The sequence below is a fragment of the Lepisosteus oculatus genome, chromosome 7 (assembly GCF_040954835.1).
Source record: "Lepisosteus oculatus isolate fLepOcu1 chromosome 7, fLepOcu1.hap2, whole genome shotgun sequence".
Classification (NCBI taxonomy): Eukaryota; Metazoa; Chordata; class Actinopteri; order Semionotiformes; family Lepisosteidae; genus Lepisosteus; species Lepisosteus oculatus.
This window is the reverse complement of record NC_090702.1, coordinates 39953241-39972814: the sequence shown is the minus strand read 5'-3', so window position 1 is coordinate 39972814 and position 19574 is coordinate 39953241. Positions and strand designations below refer to the sequence as shown.

At 36.5% G+C, this 19574-nt stretch overlaps 1 protein-coding gene across 1 annotated transcript; it reads right to left on the bottom strand.

The window, feature by feature from the left end:
- Window positions 1-540: 540 nt before the first annotated feature.
- Window positions 541-15473, bottom strand: LOC102688171 (chloride anion exchanger). The gene is made up of 21 exons (XM_006633376.3): window positions 15367-15473; window positions 13710-13900; window positions 13205-13344; window positions 11859-11969; window positions 11360-11520; window positions 9538-9702; window positions 8968-9120; window positions 8596-8678; window positions 8364-8511; window positions 7035-7148; window positions 6457-6534; window positions 6183-6278; window positions 4802-4908; window positions 4565-4634; window positions 4365-4457; window positions 3953-4048; window positions 2666-2893; window positions 2063-2117; window positions 1507-1649; window positions 1342-1404; window positions 541-1258 (listed from the first exon to the last, which is right to left on the bottom strand). The coding sequence occupies exons 2-21, from the start codon at window positions 13835-13837 to the stop codon at window positions 1232-1234; spliced, it is 2259 nt and encodes a 752-aa protein (XP_006633439.2). The 5' UTR covers window positions 13838-13900; window positions 15367-15473; the 3' UTR covers window positions 541-1231.
- Between the last annotated feature and the right edge of the window lie 4101 nt (window positions 15474-19574).

Here is a 19574-nt window from a genome sequence, read left to right as displayed (position 1 = left end):
AATTGTAATACTCCGTGACATCTCTGCCTAATAAAATAATGAATAGCACAGTATAGCACTGCCTCTCTTGCTCTCATCCCACCTCCAGCTTTGCAACTACCCTTTGGCTAATTTCTGTTCCTGTAGGGGGACCTCACGTACTCGTCTACTGCCAGGTGCTTGTCTGTCAGCCAAACATGATGAGCCAAAGTTTCTTAACTCCAACTTCTCAATAAACACTCCTTAACACATAATATGGGGTGACATTCCTTGTAAAATCTACCCGAGTAAAGCAATTAAAAATATTTGCAGATGAATGCAGTGTTCTACTTATTGTGAAGCACTCTTTGCCAAAAAGCAGTTGGGTTCTTCTGCAATCTGCATTGTCGGGCTAAATCCCAGTCATTAGTTTCCTTCAACCTCATGTCTAAAGTGCACACATGCAATATACAAACACATCATCTTTTTCTTTGATGGCTGGGTAAAAGGAATTTATGGGTTATTATTTTTACAGTAAATATAATAGTACAAATATTTTGTGAAAGTGAAATTTGCAAAAAGTAATAAAAAGAATTACATTTATTACAGGTTATAAAGATTATTTTAACATCTTTTCTATGTACATAATGTTTTCAGGCACCATTTTATTAAAGAAGAAATATTTTAATTCTATACAACATTAAAGAAGGGTGGCTTGTTGTGGATAGGAAATGGCACTCTGGATCTTTACAAGTCTTGATAGACGGTCTTGCTCAGAAACATTGTGTTTTCGTCCATCCAACCGGTTCCAACCGCTTCTTCCAGTTCAGAGTGACCAAGGAGCCGGAGCCTATCCCAGCCAGCACCGGGGGCAAGGCAGGGCCTTTTTTTATTCGCAGTCCAAAACAATTGCGAATCTATGTCCCAATGTAACTGAAGTTATACATCTGTCTTTTTACTATTCCAGCTATTTACAAACAGTAAATTGTAATGGTAGTGCCACTCAAAACGTCTAGCACTCGTGTGACATGCTATAAAATGTTTTGCAAAAATGTAAATTTCCCCTAATGCAAAGCATTGACAGCCAGCTTTAAAGACTGAAATAAGAAAATAACCAAAGCTCACATTTCCCTGGGCTTCTCATTTTCAAAATTAGATATGAAGTAACATGAATGTTCTGGTTACAATGAAATCAACTAACACCCAAATAGTAGATGCATGCCTTGTCTTTTTCTAATTCGAGGATCATTTTCAAGGGAGAAGATCGTGCCCTCTACAATTTCGTCTCGGGGTTTGAAACCTGCGAACATAATCAAAAACTTGCATCAGGCATTGGAATCCTTCCCCCACCTATTGAAAAAAGCAAACTGTTGAGTGACTTACTATATTTTCTCGATTTCTCAGGCCATTTTCTCTGTTTTTTTCATAGGTGTTTAGAGAATTGATCTGGAAGACAATAAAATGGAATTTCAGTTTTAACTGTGTCAAGTATGCCGAATTTTGTGAACTCTTACAGGCTTTGCGAAGTAGCTGTATGGTTAAACGTACCATGCCTGGTTTTATTTCGTAACCTGTGTTGGGATGTTTCTCCAGGATGTGTAGCATGGCATCATGAATGGTCAGGAAAAAGATGGAGGTCTTTATTTCATGGTCAAAAAATTGACATTCGTGTAGTTTGTCCAAAATATTACCTGAAATTCAAAGATCAGTGCGTGATCAGCACTCAAAACAGTTCTGTATTAATATAAAACTATGTCAATGCTAAATAACTAAGCTACTCAGAAAGACTAGATAACAAAGACTTTTATTTGCATGTTGTTTTATATGAACTTTCACCTATGGTATTGTGTTTCTAAAGGATGAATAAACATTCATAAACATCACCTAATATAAACATTTAAGGAATGATTATCAGTGTTTTAAGGATTGCCGTGTCTTTCTTAGCAGATAAACAGTGCTATTTTCATATTATCTGGGAGGATTACGAAAGGAACAGAAGTCATCCACAACAAATCACCTTGGTATTTTGATTTTGTTTATAAAAACACTTTCGTATTTCAACTTTATTGCTTATCTATGAATATGAAGATAAAAAAGAACTTACTGTCGCATGCAACAATGTAGACATCTATATCCACTCGGATGAATTCTTTTAGTGTCTGTAAATTACAAACAGTTTCACTTACAATGAATAAGACATTTTTTTATGTTAATCAACAATTTAGTTAATGTGAAGTTGAAGCTTGCTCTCCAGAACAATGTTCAATTTTATCGTATTCCAATATGATCTTCCCTGGATCTGAACTAATTTGTGGAAAAATATTTTTTTTATTCTTTAAATCCATTCTCCACCATATAATTTTCTCCTAACCGATATTCACTATGACTCTAGGTGCCAAACGATCAAGAGCTTGCGTTTAATTTTTAGAGCAGGAGACGCTTCTTGACATTACAGCTTTTAGGAATATGAAACAATCTGCGCACCCATGTTGCTGAAGTCGAAAGCCTGGCTTCTCACAGGACAGATGGATGGGATCCTCAGGTCATTTAGCTTCTAACTGGTAAACAGACTAGATGGCCGAATGGCCTCCTCTCAGCTGTAGCCTTTCTTATGTTCATACTTTTTTCTACACTACAGTGGCTACGTAATTATTTTTTTAGCAGTAAATATAAGTTAGTTGGAAGACGAAAGTTAAGCATGTCTTACCGTTTTTACACCTTTCAATCCGGAAATGTCAAGAAATGATACAGCTCCAAAGTCAAGTATGAGGCTGTGCACGTCGACTTTTGGGACAACGATATTGGCTGGAAGATCAGCATTCCAGTTGATCTGAACAGGCAGGCCTTCAAAGTCATTGGGCTTGTCCAGCTCCTCCATATTGCTTTCATCTTCGGACTCTTCAATTGGTCCCGAGCCAGTGTACAGTAAACCTTTCTAAATGGGCAGGAACACAGAAGCAAATCTGTAGAGCTGACACACGTCATTTTGTTTGACATTCTGTTTATGCAGATCAGCTTTATATAATATGATCAATATTTTGCAACCCTTTTTTGCAACCCTATTCCTTGAGCTCTTATTTTATCCTTCAGATGATCTGAGCATTCTTTGATGTATTATCTTCACATAAAATAATGCAATTTGTTTAGATGTTTGCAGGTTCAAAATAAAAACTAAATGAATAACAATATGCATTCTAAATATCTTCTGATTTGAATCAGGATTATGTACCAGGCTTGAGAGATTCTGTTTATCTTGACTGAGTAGTGTAGACTTGTTGCTCGATCATAGTTTTTGCTTTTGCATTTAGGTTTGGTAATACGTTCTATCCTCAGACAGATCTTTTTTCTAATTGAGAAATGCATTAATTGTATTCCTCCATCATCTCAATGCTACTCATTGCTGGAAAGGATCACGGCAGCTCAAATCTTTTCAAGCAACCACAGGACACAAGGCAGGGCTACATGCTGGACAGGGTACCAGTGTATCACAGAGCAAACAAAGGGATCATTTAATGTTAGTCTGTCTCTAGAAGGTGGGAGGATGCCAAAGCCCACACAAAAACCCTTGCAAACACAGGAAGAATATCTGAAACTCCATACGGACCACAAGAGCTGTAAGGCAGTGGGAATAGCCACTATGTTACCATACTGCCCACATTAATTATATGTTGGCGTTTCTTTCTCTGAAAACTTCTGTTAGCTGGTAAAAATGCAGAGGAGAATTCCAGATACCTTATCAACTGTAGTAAATAATCCCTAGATATATTTAGATGAAAAAGTAGGGGGTTTATGGCACCTTTATCTGTTCTTTAACTGATATACTTTGAAATTTAATTGCTATGTCTTAGCGTTGTTATAAATCTGTTATAGCAATATGACACCATTGTGTTCTTATTACTAGGAGTAGATAAGATGTATTTCTGGCTTATTGCTTTACAGACACATTAATGGAGTTCAAGGTTTTTAGATCATAAGAAGTGCGATTAGGTCTCACCGATGTTATCTGCAGCTCTCCCTTACTTAAAAGCTTCTTTATTTTCCTCAGAGCCTTGTTCCTCTTGCGTAACACACGGAGTGGGTTAAATCCAACCTGAAGTGACACAAGAAGCAGTGTGTTATGCGAGGATTATGTGGAATATGATATATCTGCTTTAGTGACGTAGTGTTTTCGTCCACCCCTTAATATTGTCAGATTTTTAAAATTCCGTTTGTGCAAACTCCAGTTCTATGGCTTGCTGTTATGATTCCTCAGACTGGGAACTTCACGTCCAGCCCAAAGACTGGAATCAATGTTAAAGTGTTTATGGCAGGTAGGTGTTCTAATAGCGGTACAATCTGTTCCAGTCAAGAACAAAGAGCCAGTGTTTCTATTTGATGCACAGTAGATGTAAACCAAAATAACTTACTGCACTATTCAGCTTCTCCCTAAAGAAATCTACATTTGCAAAGAAAATTGGTGAAGGGATTCTGAAGATTTTAATGCCCTCTGGTTCATAGATCTGAAAGACAGTAAAGGAAAGCACTTATTTAATTACTTAACACAAAGGTATAGAGTAAAGGTTTAAGGTTCATACAGAAGCAAATGTCGGGGGCCACTGGAACTTACACTCATATAATCTTTGCGGTCTCTGTAGATATCAGTTCCCTTGATGTTGGCCAGAACAGTACATCGTGGGCTGTAAGATATTCAGGTAAGACAGACATTGTTATCTGCTCTCACACAAGTTCATTAGTCACACCATTTCATCTTCTTCTTTCCCAATTATCAAATACATCTGTGGAAACAAAAGGTTTCTCAGTATATACAGTAAAGAGCATCTCATGCGTGTGAGCTCATACTTACAACTGTGTTCTAAAGATGACAGTGAGAAGTTCAATCCCTAGACCAACGGCCAGTCCAAGGTCAAGACCAAGAAAAACAGCAGCAAGGAAAGTCACGACCCAGACAACCTGTGAAGAAGACAACTCTGGGTGATTTCCTCCATTGACTTGCACACATATACATACTGTACATTTGAAGTAGAGGTATTGCATGTTCTTTGTGTAGCAAGAATTGATTGTTAAACCATATTTCATAGAAACATTATAGTTAACGATAGTTAAGTTGTTCTAGCTAATTGTTCAGTTGTGTTCAGTTTGCCAAAAATTTCTGTAACTCTTGGGCAAATACAGTACTGTATGTAGGTCAGCCTTCTTGAATAAAGTGGTCATACTGTGTCTGGTGCCTGAAACATACACCTGACTTTAAAGGGTTCAGAAGAGACTAATAAAGATGTGTAGGGAAAAAAACATTAAAAAACAGGATAGGGATTTGAAAGAAGAGTTATTTTTAAGTCTAAGTTTTAGGTCTGCAAAACAAAACTTTTAGATAATTGATAAATGTTTATATTTGTTTAAATACATAATAAAACACCAGGAAAAAGGAATGGACAGGGCAGAACTCAGGTGTGTAGCCAGGATCTACATAGAAACATTTGCTAAATAGATTTTCTCAATTTCAGGACTAGGGCACACTGGTCTTCTGATCGGTCAAAGGTTATAACTAGTGAAACGAGACCTGCAATTCCATACATACACAAGGCACTATTCAAAATTGAACATTCTCGGAAAAATAAAACACTTGTAAACATTCAGTAGAGAAAGCATGTGGTGAAGATGTACCATCTTTCCTTGACAACATTACAAACTGTATCCGAACACTGTTTTTAAAATAGTCATAAGATTAGTGGGGTGACACAGTGGTGCAGTGGTTAGCATTGCTCTGGGGTGCCTGGTTCAAGTCTGGTCCTGGTCTTGTTGCTCTCTGTGTGGAGTTTCTCCCCATGTTCATGTGGGTTTCCTCAAGGTGCTCTGCTTATCTCCCAGTCCAAAGATAAACCGATAAGTTAATTGGCTTCTGGGAAAATTGGCCCCTGGTGTGAGTGTATGTAGTGTCTGTGTGTCGGCCTTGTGAAGAACTGGTGTCCTGTCCGAGGTGTATCCCGCCTTGCGCCTGTTGCTTGCCGGGAAAGGCTCTGGTTCCCCAGAGACCCTGAATTGGAATAAGTGGTTAGAAAATGGATGGATGGATAGATATAGGTTGCATATGGAATTTTGAATAGAATACAGTTAGAAGATGGATGGATACATTCAGTGTCAGTAGTTTGAATGTTCTAGCTGAATAGTTCTAAGCTCCTGTAACATTGTCTGTTGTATTGTAAGAGACATGGAGCGTCAGTACTTACACAATCAGGTCTGTCCTTTTTCCACAGATATGGAATCTCTGTTACTTGCATCAACATCCCTTTAAGGTTGACCACCACCAATGCTCCCAGCACAGACTGTAAGAGATTTAGAGTTATGAGAGTTGAATTTAAATATGACTGCAGATTATTTTTAATATGATAATATAATGTTTTTATGACTTACAGTAAAAAAGTAAAGATCCTTTAGAATTATAACTCCAATATTTTAAAGGTTCTAAAATAGTAAAATAAGTTTGTAATAATGTAATGTTACCTTTTGAAGTGGTTCCAGGAGGAATCCAATGGCTACTGTGACAATCATTACCACTAAAGCTGAAAGCAACCCAGCAAGCTGCCAAAATAAAATTTGTTAATATTTTACAATACATTTTATATATAAAATCTGAAGATTCTGAGCCATAAAGTGGTTCTCTCTTTTGTAACTCATTTCTTGCAAAAGTCTTAAAGCTTTCTGTAAATTCTTACAGCAGACTAAAGATATGTCTATAAAATGTTGCCACAGCAATATCTTCCTTTTCCAATGCAATAAACATTTAGTAAATGGAAATGTGCCTACCACTATAAACGTGCTGAGGTCACATTTTAATACAAGTTATAAACATTTTCTCTGTTGGATAATGATAAGCACAGGCATAGCATATTTAAGACTGTCTTTTTGTTTGTACTTTTAGTAAATCTTACTTTCCTCCATTTCCATTTCAGCCAGCACTGTCTTTGGTTCAGTGATTTACCAATCATTTTTTAAATAATTCTCAAATGAAACATTGAACAAGGAAACTGAGGCTGGACCTGCATACTAGTCTTAAAATGTGTTGTGTGGATATGAAGTACCTGAGTTTTTCCACCTGTGCTCTCTTGCACAGCGCTCCTTGAAAGAGCTGTGCTTGAAGCAAATCCTCTGAAGCTCGAGGTAAAAATGTTACTGACACCAAAAGCTATCAATTCCTGCAGAAACAGACAGGGGCAGTTTAGATATTGCAAAACCTTTTTTATGCAGTCCACATTCTGTGATTTTCCAGCTATGAGACCGTACGGGAAAAGTAACATCAACACAATACACTTTAGAAAGGTTGTTAAAGGTTGTTACTGTATATTGCACAATTAAAAAAGACCCAAGATTTATAAGCTTTTTTTAATGATTTACCTTTGCTGTATTTCTGGTTTTATAACTAAAAGGAAGGATATTATATTCCAGATACGGTTGTTCCAATGGGGTTTTATTGCATTCTGTTTAATGATATACATTATCAAAAATCTCTCTGGTGGTAAAGAAAAATACCAAGGTAATCTTTTTCAGTGGATAGGCTGTAATGGCAGTGTGCTTCAGGAACTCATCCAGATTATCTGGTTATGAATTTCAAGCCACTTGTAAATTTACTGGGAGTGTAAGAGGTTCACAAAATAGTAAACAGACAAACGCAACACTCTACAATGATTCACTCAGTTACATTTAAGGAAACGAGGTGATAATATGAATACTCTTCAGAAACTGAGAATAATCTTTTTTTTTTTTAATTGTTCACATTTTCTTTCAGAGTTGCTCATATTGTTTCAGGAAAACTTGAAATATTCAGAATCTATCATTCCATTTTTAGAGGACTATTGTGTCTGCAGGTTTTTAAGCTCTCTTTAAAGCAGCAGCACTTAGAGATCTAGTAAAAGCTGTTCAACTGGAATTAAACTAACAAAGCTGTTAAACTGGAATTAAACTATCAATGAAATTATTTACATTGTTAAAAGCCCTTCTCAGGCTCCACTGAATGTAGTCTTATTTTACATTTACCTGCAAAAATATTCACTCCTTTCCAGTCATGTCCTATATTGTTGATTTACAACTGATGTATTGTATAGACATTTTCCAAAGTGAATGTTTCTTAAACAACTCTTTATAGTTCAAATTGAATACTTTTATGGGTGAAAGAAGTTAAATTTAAACAAAAACAGTCAAGAAAAATAAGAAAACATCCCAGCAAAGTTGGCATTGACAGCCAAAAATATGAAATATGAAATCAATCTGTTTTGCTATTGATTTTTATTTGACGTTAATTATGATTTTAAAATATTTATTATAAAAATGTTTATACATCATTTGTGGCTATTAAATATGGAAGTGGGTGAATACTTTTGCAGATAACTGTATTTCTGCCTGTTAAAGCTTACCTGGTTGCCATCAATAATGTAGTCATGTTTAACGGAATACACTTTTGCAACAGAGAAGGCAACTGCAAATCCAACAATTGCCATTGAAAAGGCATCCATTACACTGTGCTGGATAACTTCAAAATTTGGTGCAAGAGGGGATTCATATCTTGAAAACACAGAGAGTGTGTGTTAAAAACACATCATTTCACATATTCCAAACTACTGCAACAAACATTGATTAATGGCTTACCCTTTTGTTATGTTGCCAACAATGTCTACATTGTACAGGGTTTTGAAGTCAAATGCATAGGATAGTCCACACGCAAGCACCGTCTGTAAAGACAATTTAAAAGAAAATGTTACCAGAAAATATTTGGGTATTGTGATATCAGGACATATACAAATAAAACATCTTAAAATTGTCATATCAGTTCATATCATGTTGTTTTCTTGATATACCTTGCATATACAATGCATGGTCACATTTTACATGGCATTGCAGTTTTTTTCCAGTCATTAAGGAGGATCCCAGGTGGAGCAGTAACACAAGGCAGAAAACCCAAAAGAACAGTAATATCTAGCTGTGCTTGCTCACAGTACAGTACAGGCTGCTGGCACTCACCATGATCACTTCAATAGGTATTGGTACAGGAAGCTTCTCTTTGAATCTGTCATTGACTTCTTTCACAGCAAAGACAGCAACCATAATAATTATGGCTGTAACCAGATCTGCTATGTTTGTTTTTTCGATAACAGAAAAAATGTCCTTCAGTGTCTGCAAAAGAATAAAAGCAGAGATTATAAAAAGGATCCATTATATTTAAGCAAAATACTAAAACTAACTCCCTTAGAGTGTCATAAATTCTGAATAACCAAATAAAATATATTCTCTAACATAACCATCGGGGATTTGATCAAATGCAGTTATAAATGATAAATGTATCTACTATAATTCCTCCATATGTTAGAAATAAATGATCAAAAGATTGATCAAAATGATACATTTCAATTGTGGTTCAGTAATTTAATGTTCTTTCTCTCAAGAACATTAAACCCCAACTGTGACCAGAAAATAAGAATAAACAGCAAAAGAAGAATTTTAAACATGCACAGACAAGGTAGTCTCCATCATTTGGTTTTCATCTGTGAAATCGCCCCCTTCAATAAACATCAGCTCTCCAGCTTTACTCACGTAAACAAGAGCAAAAGCCCCACTTTTCCCAGGAACCTGAAGTCCAAGAATGAATTTCAGCTGAGACACCAGGATGTGGACGGCTGCGGCAGTAGTGAAGCCCGAAATAAGAGTGTCTGACATGTAAATCACTATAAAGCCAACTTGAAGCACTCCTAGTGCAAGCTAAAAGAAAAGAAGAGATGTCTGTTAGCCATGTGCGGCGCTTCCCTTAAACACCTGCGCCATACAAATTCAACAAGATTAGAGGAGCTTTCTGGAGAGCTTATAGTGTTTTTAATATTGTGTAATTCCTCATGGGAAACTGAAACATTCATGTTTTGACTAATGAACCCTCCTGTATCAGCTCCAAGAGTGCCCCGATTCAGGCCTAGAAATGCAACTTTGGTTGCCATCTGGGTAGGGATGGTGGGTTAGGGGGCACACTAGGAACGTTTCAGGAACAAACAATGAGGGGCACAAGGAGAAAATGAGATACCTCAAAGTTTCCCATATGCTTCTTGCAGGTTTTGTACTTTAAGTCCTAGGCTGTTAGAGGCATAGTGGGGTGTGTGGTTGTGAAGGGATATAGAGGCTGCAATAATTAATTCAATTAAGAACCTGTGATCACAAGACCAGAAGAAAACCAGAGACCCTTGTACTGTAGCTCTTGAGAAACAATCAGTGTGAACTCTGAACAAGCAGCAACAATAATGGTATACATACAGATCACATCATATGGTATATTGAGGTTTCACATGGTTTGTGATAAAGTTCATCATAGAAGATTAATTCTCAAATTGCTTGCAGTAGCCATTCAAGGTAATGCATGTACTTTGTTTAAGTAATGGTTATTGGACAGAATTCATATTGTACATATAAGGTAAATACTCATAAAGGAATGATGATAAACTGCAGTATTTGGGGAATCTTTATCAGGAGCACTGCTCTAATTTATTTTAATGATCCGCTGTAGTGTATTGTGGTATTAGTAAAAAAAGGTGTATTTATAGATTATTCTAAACTATTAGAACAAACACTGATTATTCCAAACAGCGTACAGCAAACACTGTAGAAGCAAGAGATGAACTTCCAAAAGATTCAGATCAAACTAAAAAGAGAGCAGCACCTGGCATGTGGCATTTTATATAGACAAGTGCAGGGATTTGCTTACATGCTTGCTTTCTCAAAAGCATTGATAAAGTCAGTCCTCTGCACATATTCAAATTCAATAGCAAAATACAAACTAGGCACCACTATTCCATGGAAACTACATGGAATTGTAATTAAAACTAAGAACAGGAGAACTTCTTTACACAAAACGTTTTGGGAGCATTGAACAAGCTCCCCAGCCACATTGTTAATGCTGTTGGCTGAAAGCAAATCAACACGCACTAACAAAATGACCACTGATTGCACCTTCAGACTCAGCACTGGAAATGAACCTATTGCAGCAAAATGCTGTATTTGTATTTAACCTCCACGGTTGGTGAGCTCTTTTAAAATTGGATGAATAAGATTATTGGCTCAATCAGCTACTGAAAACTAAATAATGCTAAATGTTCTTTTTTGTTACTGTTTTAACTTTGTTCTTATGCTCTTATCTCATTGGCCACCATTGTTCTGCATTCTGGCATTAGGTAAGGAATCTTAAATTGTTAAAAGAATATTGTGCTTTTTCTTTCTGCAAACTCACTTCAAAAAATGCAACCCAAGCAACTGAAGTAGGTCACAAATAATGAAACATTATAGCTTATCCTTAAATTTGATGTACATCAGACTTCATAGTTCACATATATAAAAAATAGCAAATAGTGTAAGTGTGGAGCACATTGGGTTTTACCTGAAAGATTCCCACTAGGAAAGACACAGAAGAGGCAACAATCACACGCTGTTCATCCTGTGACAAGCCTTCAAAAGCTGTTATGTTGGCTGGAGACCCGATATCTGGCACTAATCTAGTGACCACTGATTGCACCATCATACTCAACACTGGGAATGGACCTATTGCAGCAAAACAACAGTTAGGCTAGAGAAAGAACACAAGCAAAAACATAAACGTCTATATATTACAAAAACCCTAGCTGTTTATGCCTTCTTGTTACAACAGTGATGTCTTTGGCTTCATTAGTATAGTTAAATAAACCATTAATTGTGCTTCTGTTGAGATCATTTCTGCTATGATTAATTTTAGCCTGCTCCATTGTGATCCTTACAAATTGCCTTAAAATAGATGTGAAGCACAATTTTCACTGAAATTTTCCACATGAAATTACATTTTTGTGGCGATAATGACATTTGATTAAACACATTTTTAAATTAAATGCTCACAAACAACTCACCTACTGAGATATGTCTTGATGTGCCCAAAAAGAAGTAAGTTAAAACAGGGAAAAATGCTGAGTATAATCCATAACCAGGGGGAACATAAGCCAGTAATGCAAATGCCAAACCTAAACAGAAATTTGAAAACAAATATTTATTAAAATATAAGTTATCCTTTGCTCTCAACTGACACATGAGAAGGTGTCCCAGTACCATAAGAGAGAGGTTTCGGAGAAGTGCATTAAGATTGTCACATACTCTATTAACTGAAATGACTTTTTTGCCTGATTAGAGAAATAAGAATAGAAACAAATGGAAAGTATTATTCGGTTTCTTTTCTAACTCATGTTTGATTCTCATCTACAGTATATGGATGACCCCATCAGAGGCAAAGGAGTTGACTTGCACAGTTTCCGCTTTCTCCAACTTCAACCAAGAAACTGGGGATATATTTGAATTTCCACAGAAAAATACTGGCATCTTCTGCTTACATTTTGAAATTCTATTCAGTTAGCTTAACAGTTCAAATACCACTTGTAATTTTTATTTTAATTACCAAGAGGAATCAATTGACTCAGATTGATCATATAGCCAGCAGAATGAAGCCTTTCATTTGCCAATCCTTAAGATTTTTGATGCAGCATTGAAACTGTTGTGAGCTAGATTTTATGAATATTCCAACTCACAACCACTTGTAACTGAATTAATTAAATTTGTGAAAATAAAAGGTAGCAGAAATGTTATTCATTTTCTCATTGCAAATTCATTTTTAAAGATCTTATTTTTGATAACAACATATCCAATAAGATAATTAGGTATGAGAATGTATATCATATGTACAGTAAGTAAACACTGTACATTTTTGTCCTGTATAATTTACCTTCTGTATTGTTTTTAATAAATCTTCAATCTAAATATACTGTACATATTTTTAAATACAGAAACAAGGCTTTAGGAAACATGCATGTAGTATAAAATAAGTTTGCAAGTCCAGCATTTTCTTTACTGGATTGCACCAGTAAATTATAAACCTGGTATATTTTGCTGTCAGCTTCACCTTATACACATTGGCAACCTGCTCCCATTTGTTTAGATGTAATCAGTGAAATTTGACCTGGAGAATTGTGGACATTGCCTGCAAAAGTATTCCTGTCATTGATTTGCTTGAAGATAATATATTGGCTTGTCTCAAGAAATGACTGGGCATCTGAGGATCACAAAGCTATCAATTTAGGTAAGCCAAACGGATTTCTCTCTTGTAACCTCTCATATGTTCTTTATGAAGCATAGACAAATAAAGTAAAACTGATTTATAGTGTTAAAAAAGGGAAACGATAGATTCACAATGAAAAACATAATTTACCTTGCAGAACAGCCACCAGCCCTGTGCTGAGTCCAGAAACCAGATCACTCAGAAGCCATTCTTTGACACGATACATTCTGACCCAACCAATAATTGGCAACAGTGACAAAGCTGCATTTTTGGCTCTTTTTTTAGAACAGCTGGAAAACAAAAGCACAATAAGACAGTTATGTGTACATGTTTCTGAGAGTATCTGAGTTACAATTCATTAAACATAGAAAAAACGAATCAGATTGTTTTTATTGCTTTCAAAGATACACAAAGTAATTAAATTATCTTTTTACAGGCTGAACAAGATTTTTGTTTATAGCATAGGATACACAATACAGCTCAAAAAGTAGAATCCCAATCATCTTGAAACATTTTCTAGCTTAATTAGAAAATAATACATACTGTATAAAGCATAACTCAATACATTTGGAAATTAGCAAGTGGTAATCTAGGCTCATTACTATTTGCATAAAAGTTCTCAATGTTTATGCATAAAATTAAGAACAGGTCTTGCCTGAAGTAAGCCTTTACATGATCCAGTAAAGTCTTGTGTTGTCTTTGCACTTTTTCATTGTCTGTTTTGAAAGCATCCTCTGAATACAGTGGCCTGTTCACAAAGAACTGGCTGGCGGAAAGCTTCATTGCTGTGGTTGTGTCAGTAGACAGTTTTTCTCCCTGTCCTCTGTGATGTCCTTAACCCTTTTACTGAAACAAAATGTGGACAGAAAAAAATAAATCTTTTACAAAGTTTTACATAAATGCCAAGCACAACTGAAAGACCTTAAAACACCTAAGTGACTTGTAAGGCTAGAGATTATTGTTGTCTTCTCTAGTTTTAATCAAATTAGGAGTATATAATATACCCGGCATCAGACCCCCAGAAAAGGCAGGTACTAGCTTTCAAGGTTAGAGAGACTGGAACTATAGGGGTACCTTTAGTCTAGGATTCTTAAGCAGTGACCTTATTAATGATCCCTATCCCAGCAAGCAGCAAGTGCAAGAAAGGGATACATCATTTGTAGGATAACAGTTCAACTCAGGAAACACACACTCACTCCAGGGCTCATTTGTATGTCTTTAGACTGTGGGAAGAAACTGGAACACCTAGAGGACACCATACAAATATGCAGATAGCACCACAGGAATTGAACCCAGGATTACAAGGCAGCAGTGCTAACCACTTTGTCATTTTGCCACCCCTAACAACATAAAGAGCGACAAAATTCTTTACTAATCAGAGACTGAGTTGAATATGCAGCCCTCTTCAGTTTTACACTTTTTAAAGCCTTTATGTTTGCTTGATCTCCATATTGAATACTAAACTATAAACTGTGGCATGTTAAGCAGTTGAAATAACTAAACCTTTACATTAAAGTAGTATGAATTTATTGGGCATATTGGGCATACAGTATGCATTTACCATATCATTTGCTTATTCCATATGGTATAAAGCAGTTTGGTAAATGACATGACATTTTCTTATTTGCTCTACTATTATATATTGTAACGCAACGGGGGCTCAGGCAGGCACCCTTGCCGCATTAGGTCAGCCCCCCACTGTCGGGGGCTCGAACCCAGGACTCCCGCGTCTCTCTGTAGGGACCCAGCCCGGTGAGCCAAAGAGAGATCTCTCTACAGTAGCTGTAGTCCTGCTATCACAGGGAAGGGCGGTGACATCACCTGCTCTGGTACGCCGGCTCTTACACAGTGCCTGTTGGCCGTAAGCGTTACAATATATATAAATAATATATAATGGCTGTTATACAGTATGCTAATGCTTGATGTACAGTAGCTATGCACATACTGTATCTATATGCACATTACAATAAATCTGTACAGCACATCCATTATTCTACAATGGCATAATAATAGAAAGTTCAATGTCTTTCTAAAATTTAAATTTGTAGACTCTGTTCTTTTTCAATTAAACCTCTTATTTCTAGGTTTAGAATATATCTGACTAAATACAAAAACCAAAGAATTTAATATTTTATGGTAAATAAAATATCAGCTTCTACTAACAGACACTTCTGAAACAAACTAACGCCAATAGTTTCAAATTAAAATGCATGATTATTCCTAAAAAGCTACCATAATGATGCTTTAAAATCAGTCAGGATTTGGCTTCTTAAGGCAAAATCAGATGTAGCACTGATTTGGATTTGTCTCACCTGTGGCTGTGGCCAATAAGATTCCTCTCTGGAAATCCTGGCTAGGAGACTTTCCTCTTCGAGATACACTCCGGAGGGTATTCTTCAAATATCTGAAAATCTTTTCATTGCTCACATCCATAAATGCATTCTCTGGACTTACCACATCTTTAATAATTAACAGCAGTTATGACATTCTTACAAGAGTCTGAAGACTTTTTATTATCTTTGACCATTGTTCCTCTTGATAAACATTTAGCTTGATGTTTTACTCTGTGATGATGTTCCTTTAAGCTGTGTTACTACATTGATTAATATACTGTATATATCAATCAATAGAAACTGATGCACATCAAAATCTGTTTTACATAAATACCGCACATGATGTTGATTGGTTGAGTAGAATTGTTCATTGGGTTGACAATATACTGAGAACAAATCATGTCATTCCATAAAAACATTAGGAGTTATTTGGATTGCAAGTTGAGTTAAAATGATTAAAATGAGAGGATTAAGAATCTGTATCAGACAAGACATGATGGTGCTTTCAGTGCTATTGATGGCAGTTTTTTTGTGAGAGTTGGTACCTAGTGAATGAGATGTTCTACTTCAACAGTCAGCAGACTAGATCACATCCTGGAAATCAGATGATCTCTGCACTGGCACAGTATCATTACAACCATCTGATGCTTCTATACAATGGTCCTTTGTGACTGCAATAGTTGCAGCACAGAAAATGTCAAGACACAATCACTGTAGTTCACCATCTGCATGAAAAGGATGTTCTTGCTTAGAGGCTTTTCATTTGTAATTTGAAAGTAGAGAGATGAAATTGCTGTGTTCTGTGGGCCAGAGAGCAACTAATGCAGTGACAGTAAATGTGGAGGTTTGTTTTATTCACTAATGCTGTCTCACCCTTAACTCACCTGAAGAAAGACAGTGATTGGAGACATTGGGGTAAGGTGTATGGTGACTGTTGTGTTGTTCCACTTAACTAATGGGGTGCTGGACATATTGACAAAGTCCTTGAGCAAACAGTATTTGTTCCTGGAAAGAACCTCTTTTCTAGCAAGATAAAACAAGAACTATACAGCACAAGGATACAATACAAGACAATAAAAGACAGTGCTAGAATTAGAATTAGATTGCAAAGGAACAAGTAAAGGTTTATACAAGTAAAGGAACACCCAAAAGGTTCAAGAAGTTGCCATATCACTCTGCAACTCACAACTGGCAACCCACTGAAGCTAAGCTGGTGTGAGCCTGGTCAGTACCTGGATGGGAGACCTCTTCGGAAAAAATAAGGTTGCTGCTGGAAGAGGTGTTAGTGGGGCCAGGGGCTGTTCAACATGCGGTCCATGTGGGTCCTAATGCCCCAGTATAGTGACGGGGACACTTCACTGTAAACAGGCGCCGTCTTTCGGATGAGACGTAAAACTGAGGTCCTGACTCTCTGTGGTCACTAAAAATCCCAGGGCGTTTCTCGAAAAGAGTAGGGGTGTAACCCTGGCATCGTGGCCAAATTTCCCATTGGCCTTTACCAATCATGGTCTCCTAATAATCCCCCTCTATAAATTGGCTACATTACTCTGATCTCCTCCCCACTGATATCTGATGTGTGGTGAGCGTTCTGGCGCACTATGGCTGCTGTCACATCATCCAGGTGGGACTGCACATTAGTGGTGGAGGGGAGTCCCCATTACCTGTAAAGTGCTTTGACTGGAGTGTCCAGAAAAGTGCTATATAAGTGTGAGAAATTATTATTATTATTATTATTATTATTAGATGCTGAAAAGAGAAGAAAGGAAACAACGTTTCAGCTGTGTGGTCCACACCCAAAGAAGGCTCCACAGCCGAAACGTTGTGTTTCCTTTCTTCTCTTTTCAGCATGGAGTAAACCTTTACTTTCCTTTGCAGCCTACGCATGCTGACGCAGCTACCCACTAGAATTTGACTGTCATTACTCTAAGAAAGCAATGTCAATGTCTTGCTGCAGACAGGATTTTCTGAAACCAAGACGAAGAAAACCAAGAAGGGGTAAAATCTATGAATGAACGGTTTTTGTAACCTAAAACTGAAGACTATTCAGAAAATGTTTGAATCTCCATTACCTCAGCCAGGATTGTACTGGCCAGGGAGGTCATACCCAACATTAACTTTCTAATGCTCTCATTTGGAAACCCATTTAAACAGTAATTGCAAATATATTTGGCAGTGTCCTGCTGCCAGACATTTTATACAGTAGGCCCTATGACTTTTGACACACCAAATGCCACATTTGTTTCTTATAACAGTAACTGTATCTATAATTGTATCATAACTATTGTTTTACTATTAGTTGATAATAAATGTCAATATTTCCCTAAAAATGTTTCTGTGTGATGTTTTGATAATCAATATTTTAATAAGGATTGAGGAAAAAGAAACTACACTTAGCAGCAAGAAGTAAGTCAGTATGTTGAATGTTTTATGCTTTTGTGTTTTTCTGTCCCACCCTTCTGGACCAGACTGGCTTCTCTAGATTATCCACAGCACACCTTAAAACAAGACTTCAATCATTTTAAAACAGGGTTTATGTAACAAAGAGGCATTTATATGTAGAGTACCAAAAGTGCATTAAATGTTAACTAGTCTTAATACTTTTTATGGACTGTCCAAAGTACTTTCTGCAAAGGTTTTCTTCTTGGAATTCTGCCTTCATCTCATGTGATATAAGAAATGATCTCTATATATACTGATGAGCACTAAAATACTACAAATGCCATTTGTTCCAATTTAATTTGTTTAACTTTTGATGACACTCAGTATGGCCACTGATGGTGTGGCAGGTATGTCTTGTATGCAATTGTTTATAATGCCTTATGACACCAAACCTGAATAATGGAATCTAGTTTCACTTAGAAAAAAAATATATAACACATAGCAATAGCTTTATAAACATTTACAAAATGCAAATTTCTGAATAAAATAAAATCCATTTTTTTTACTGTAGAGCAAGTCAGTATACTTTACCGTTTACAGCCTTGCCCTATCACACCTACATTATCATACACTTGAAATGCTGTACAGCTCTGAAGATTCCAAAGCTTCTGTACTATTTCAGCAACTAACCAAAAACATCCATCCACATTTTCCAACTGCCTGTATTACAATGCAATTAAACAACCCATGCCTTGAACAGTTAACATCAAATTCAACCTGTGCAGCTACTGCTACTCATGTCATCACAGTTAAATATTGCGTGACACTTGAAAAACTCCTGGATTGCTCCAGCAATATGGCATTCAGAAGGCAAAAGCCTTTCCAGTTAAACTGTTGTAAATATATAGCATTTTGTAATAAAGCACAACTCATAAAGAGATTATTATACCAATAACATGAAATATACTCTTCTATAACTCAAAGCTTTAAACATAAAAATACATCTTGGAATTTCACCTTGTGCAAATGAAAACTAGACAATGAACTATAATAGGTATTTTAACTATACAGTTTTTTTTTTTGCTTCTTATATAAATGTACCTTTATTGTGCCTATTATCTATCAATATACTGTGTATGAAACCACAACTCTTCCAAGTGATGAAATCAGTTGCTCACAGTGTGGAATTAGCTCCAGATCTGATTCAGGTCCACTAGTTTCTGCATCCCAGGCTTTGTGCGACGGATCTTGTTTTATTTTCAAAACTGATGACTTTTTCCTTCAAAAATTCAAGCATAACTAAAATTTTGTTCACCTCACTGGTGTCCTGCATAATCCACTTTAAAAACGATGACATGGAAAGCAAACTTATGCTATAAAAGAAGATGTGAACGACTACTGTCATGATCCTGGACTACAGGATTTCACTAAATATCCGAGTATCAGTGGGCTATTGTTAAACTGTATAAAACAGCAGCAGCAGCAGGAGCTTTTGCTGCAAGATCCCCATCTCCCTGGGAGCATCATATAACAACTCTGGTGTTTTACTGCCTTCCAGCTTGGTCCAGCAGGTTTCTCCAACATCTTGCAGGAGATCTTCTTGACCGATTTTCTCTCTTGGAATCCAGGGATGTTCCCCTTTTCTTCACTTGCAACGTTACAAGCTCTAATGACCTAACCCTCCCATATTCATTTATACCACTCTTTTCTGCCTTGTTTCTACTGTAGCTCCTTTGGAAATCTGGTTTTCATCCATACATTAGTAAGGGTAACACACATTAGTTTGACGGTGTCCTTTGGTATCACAA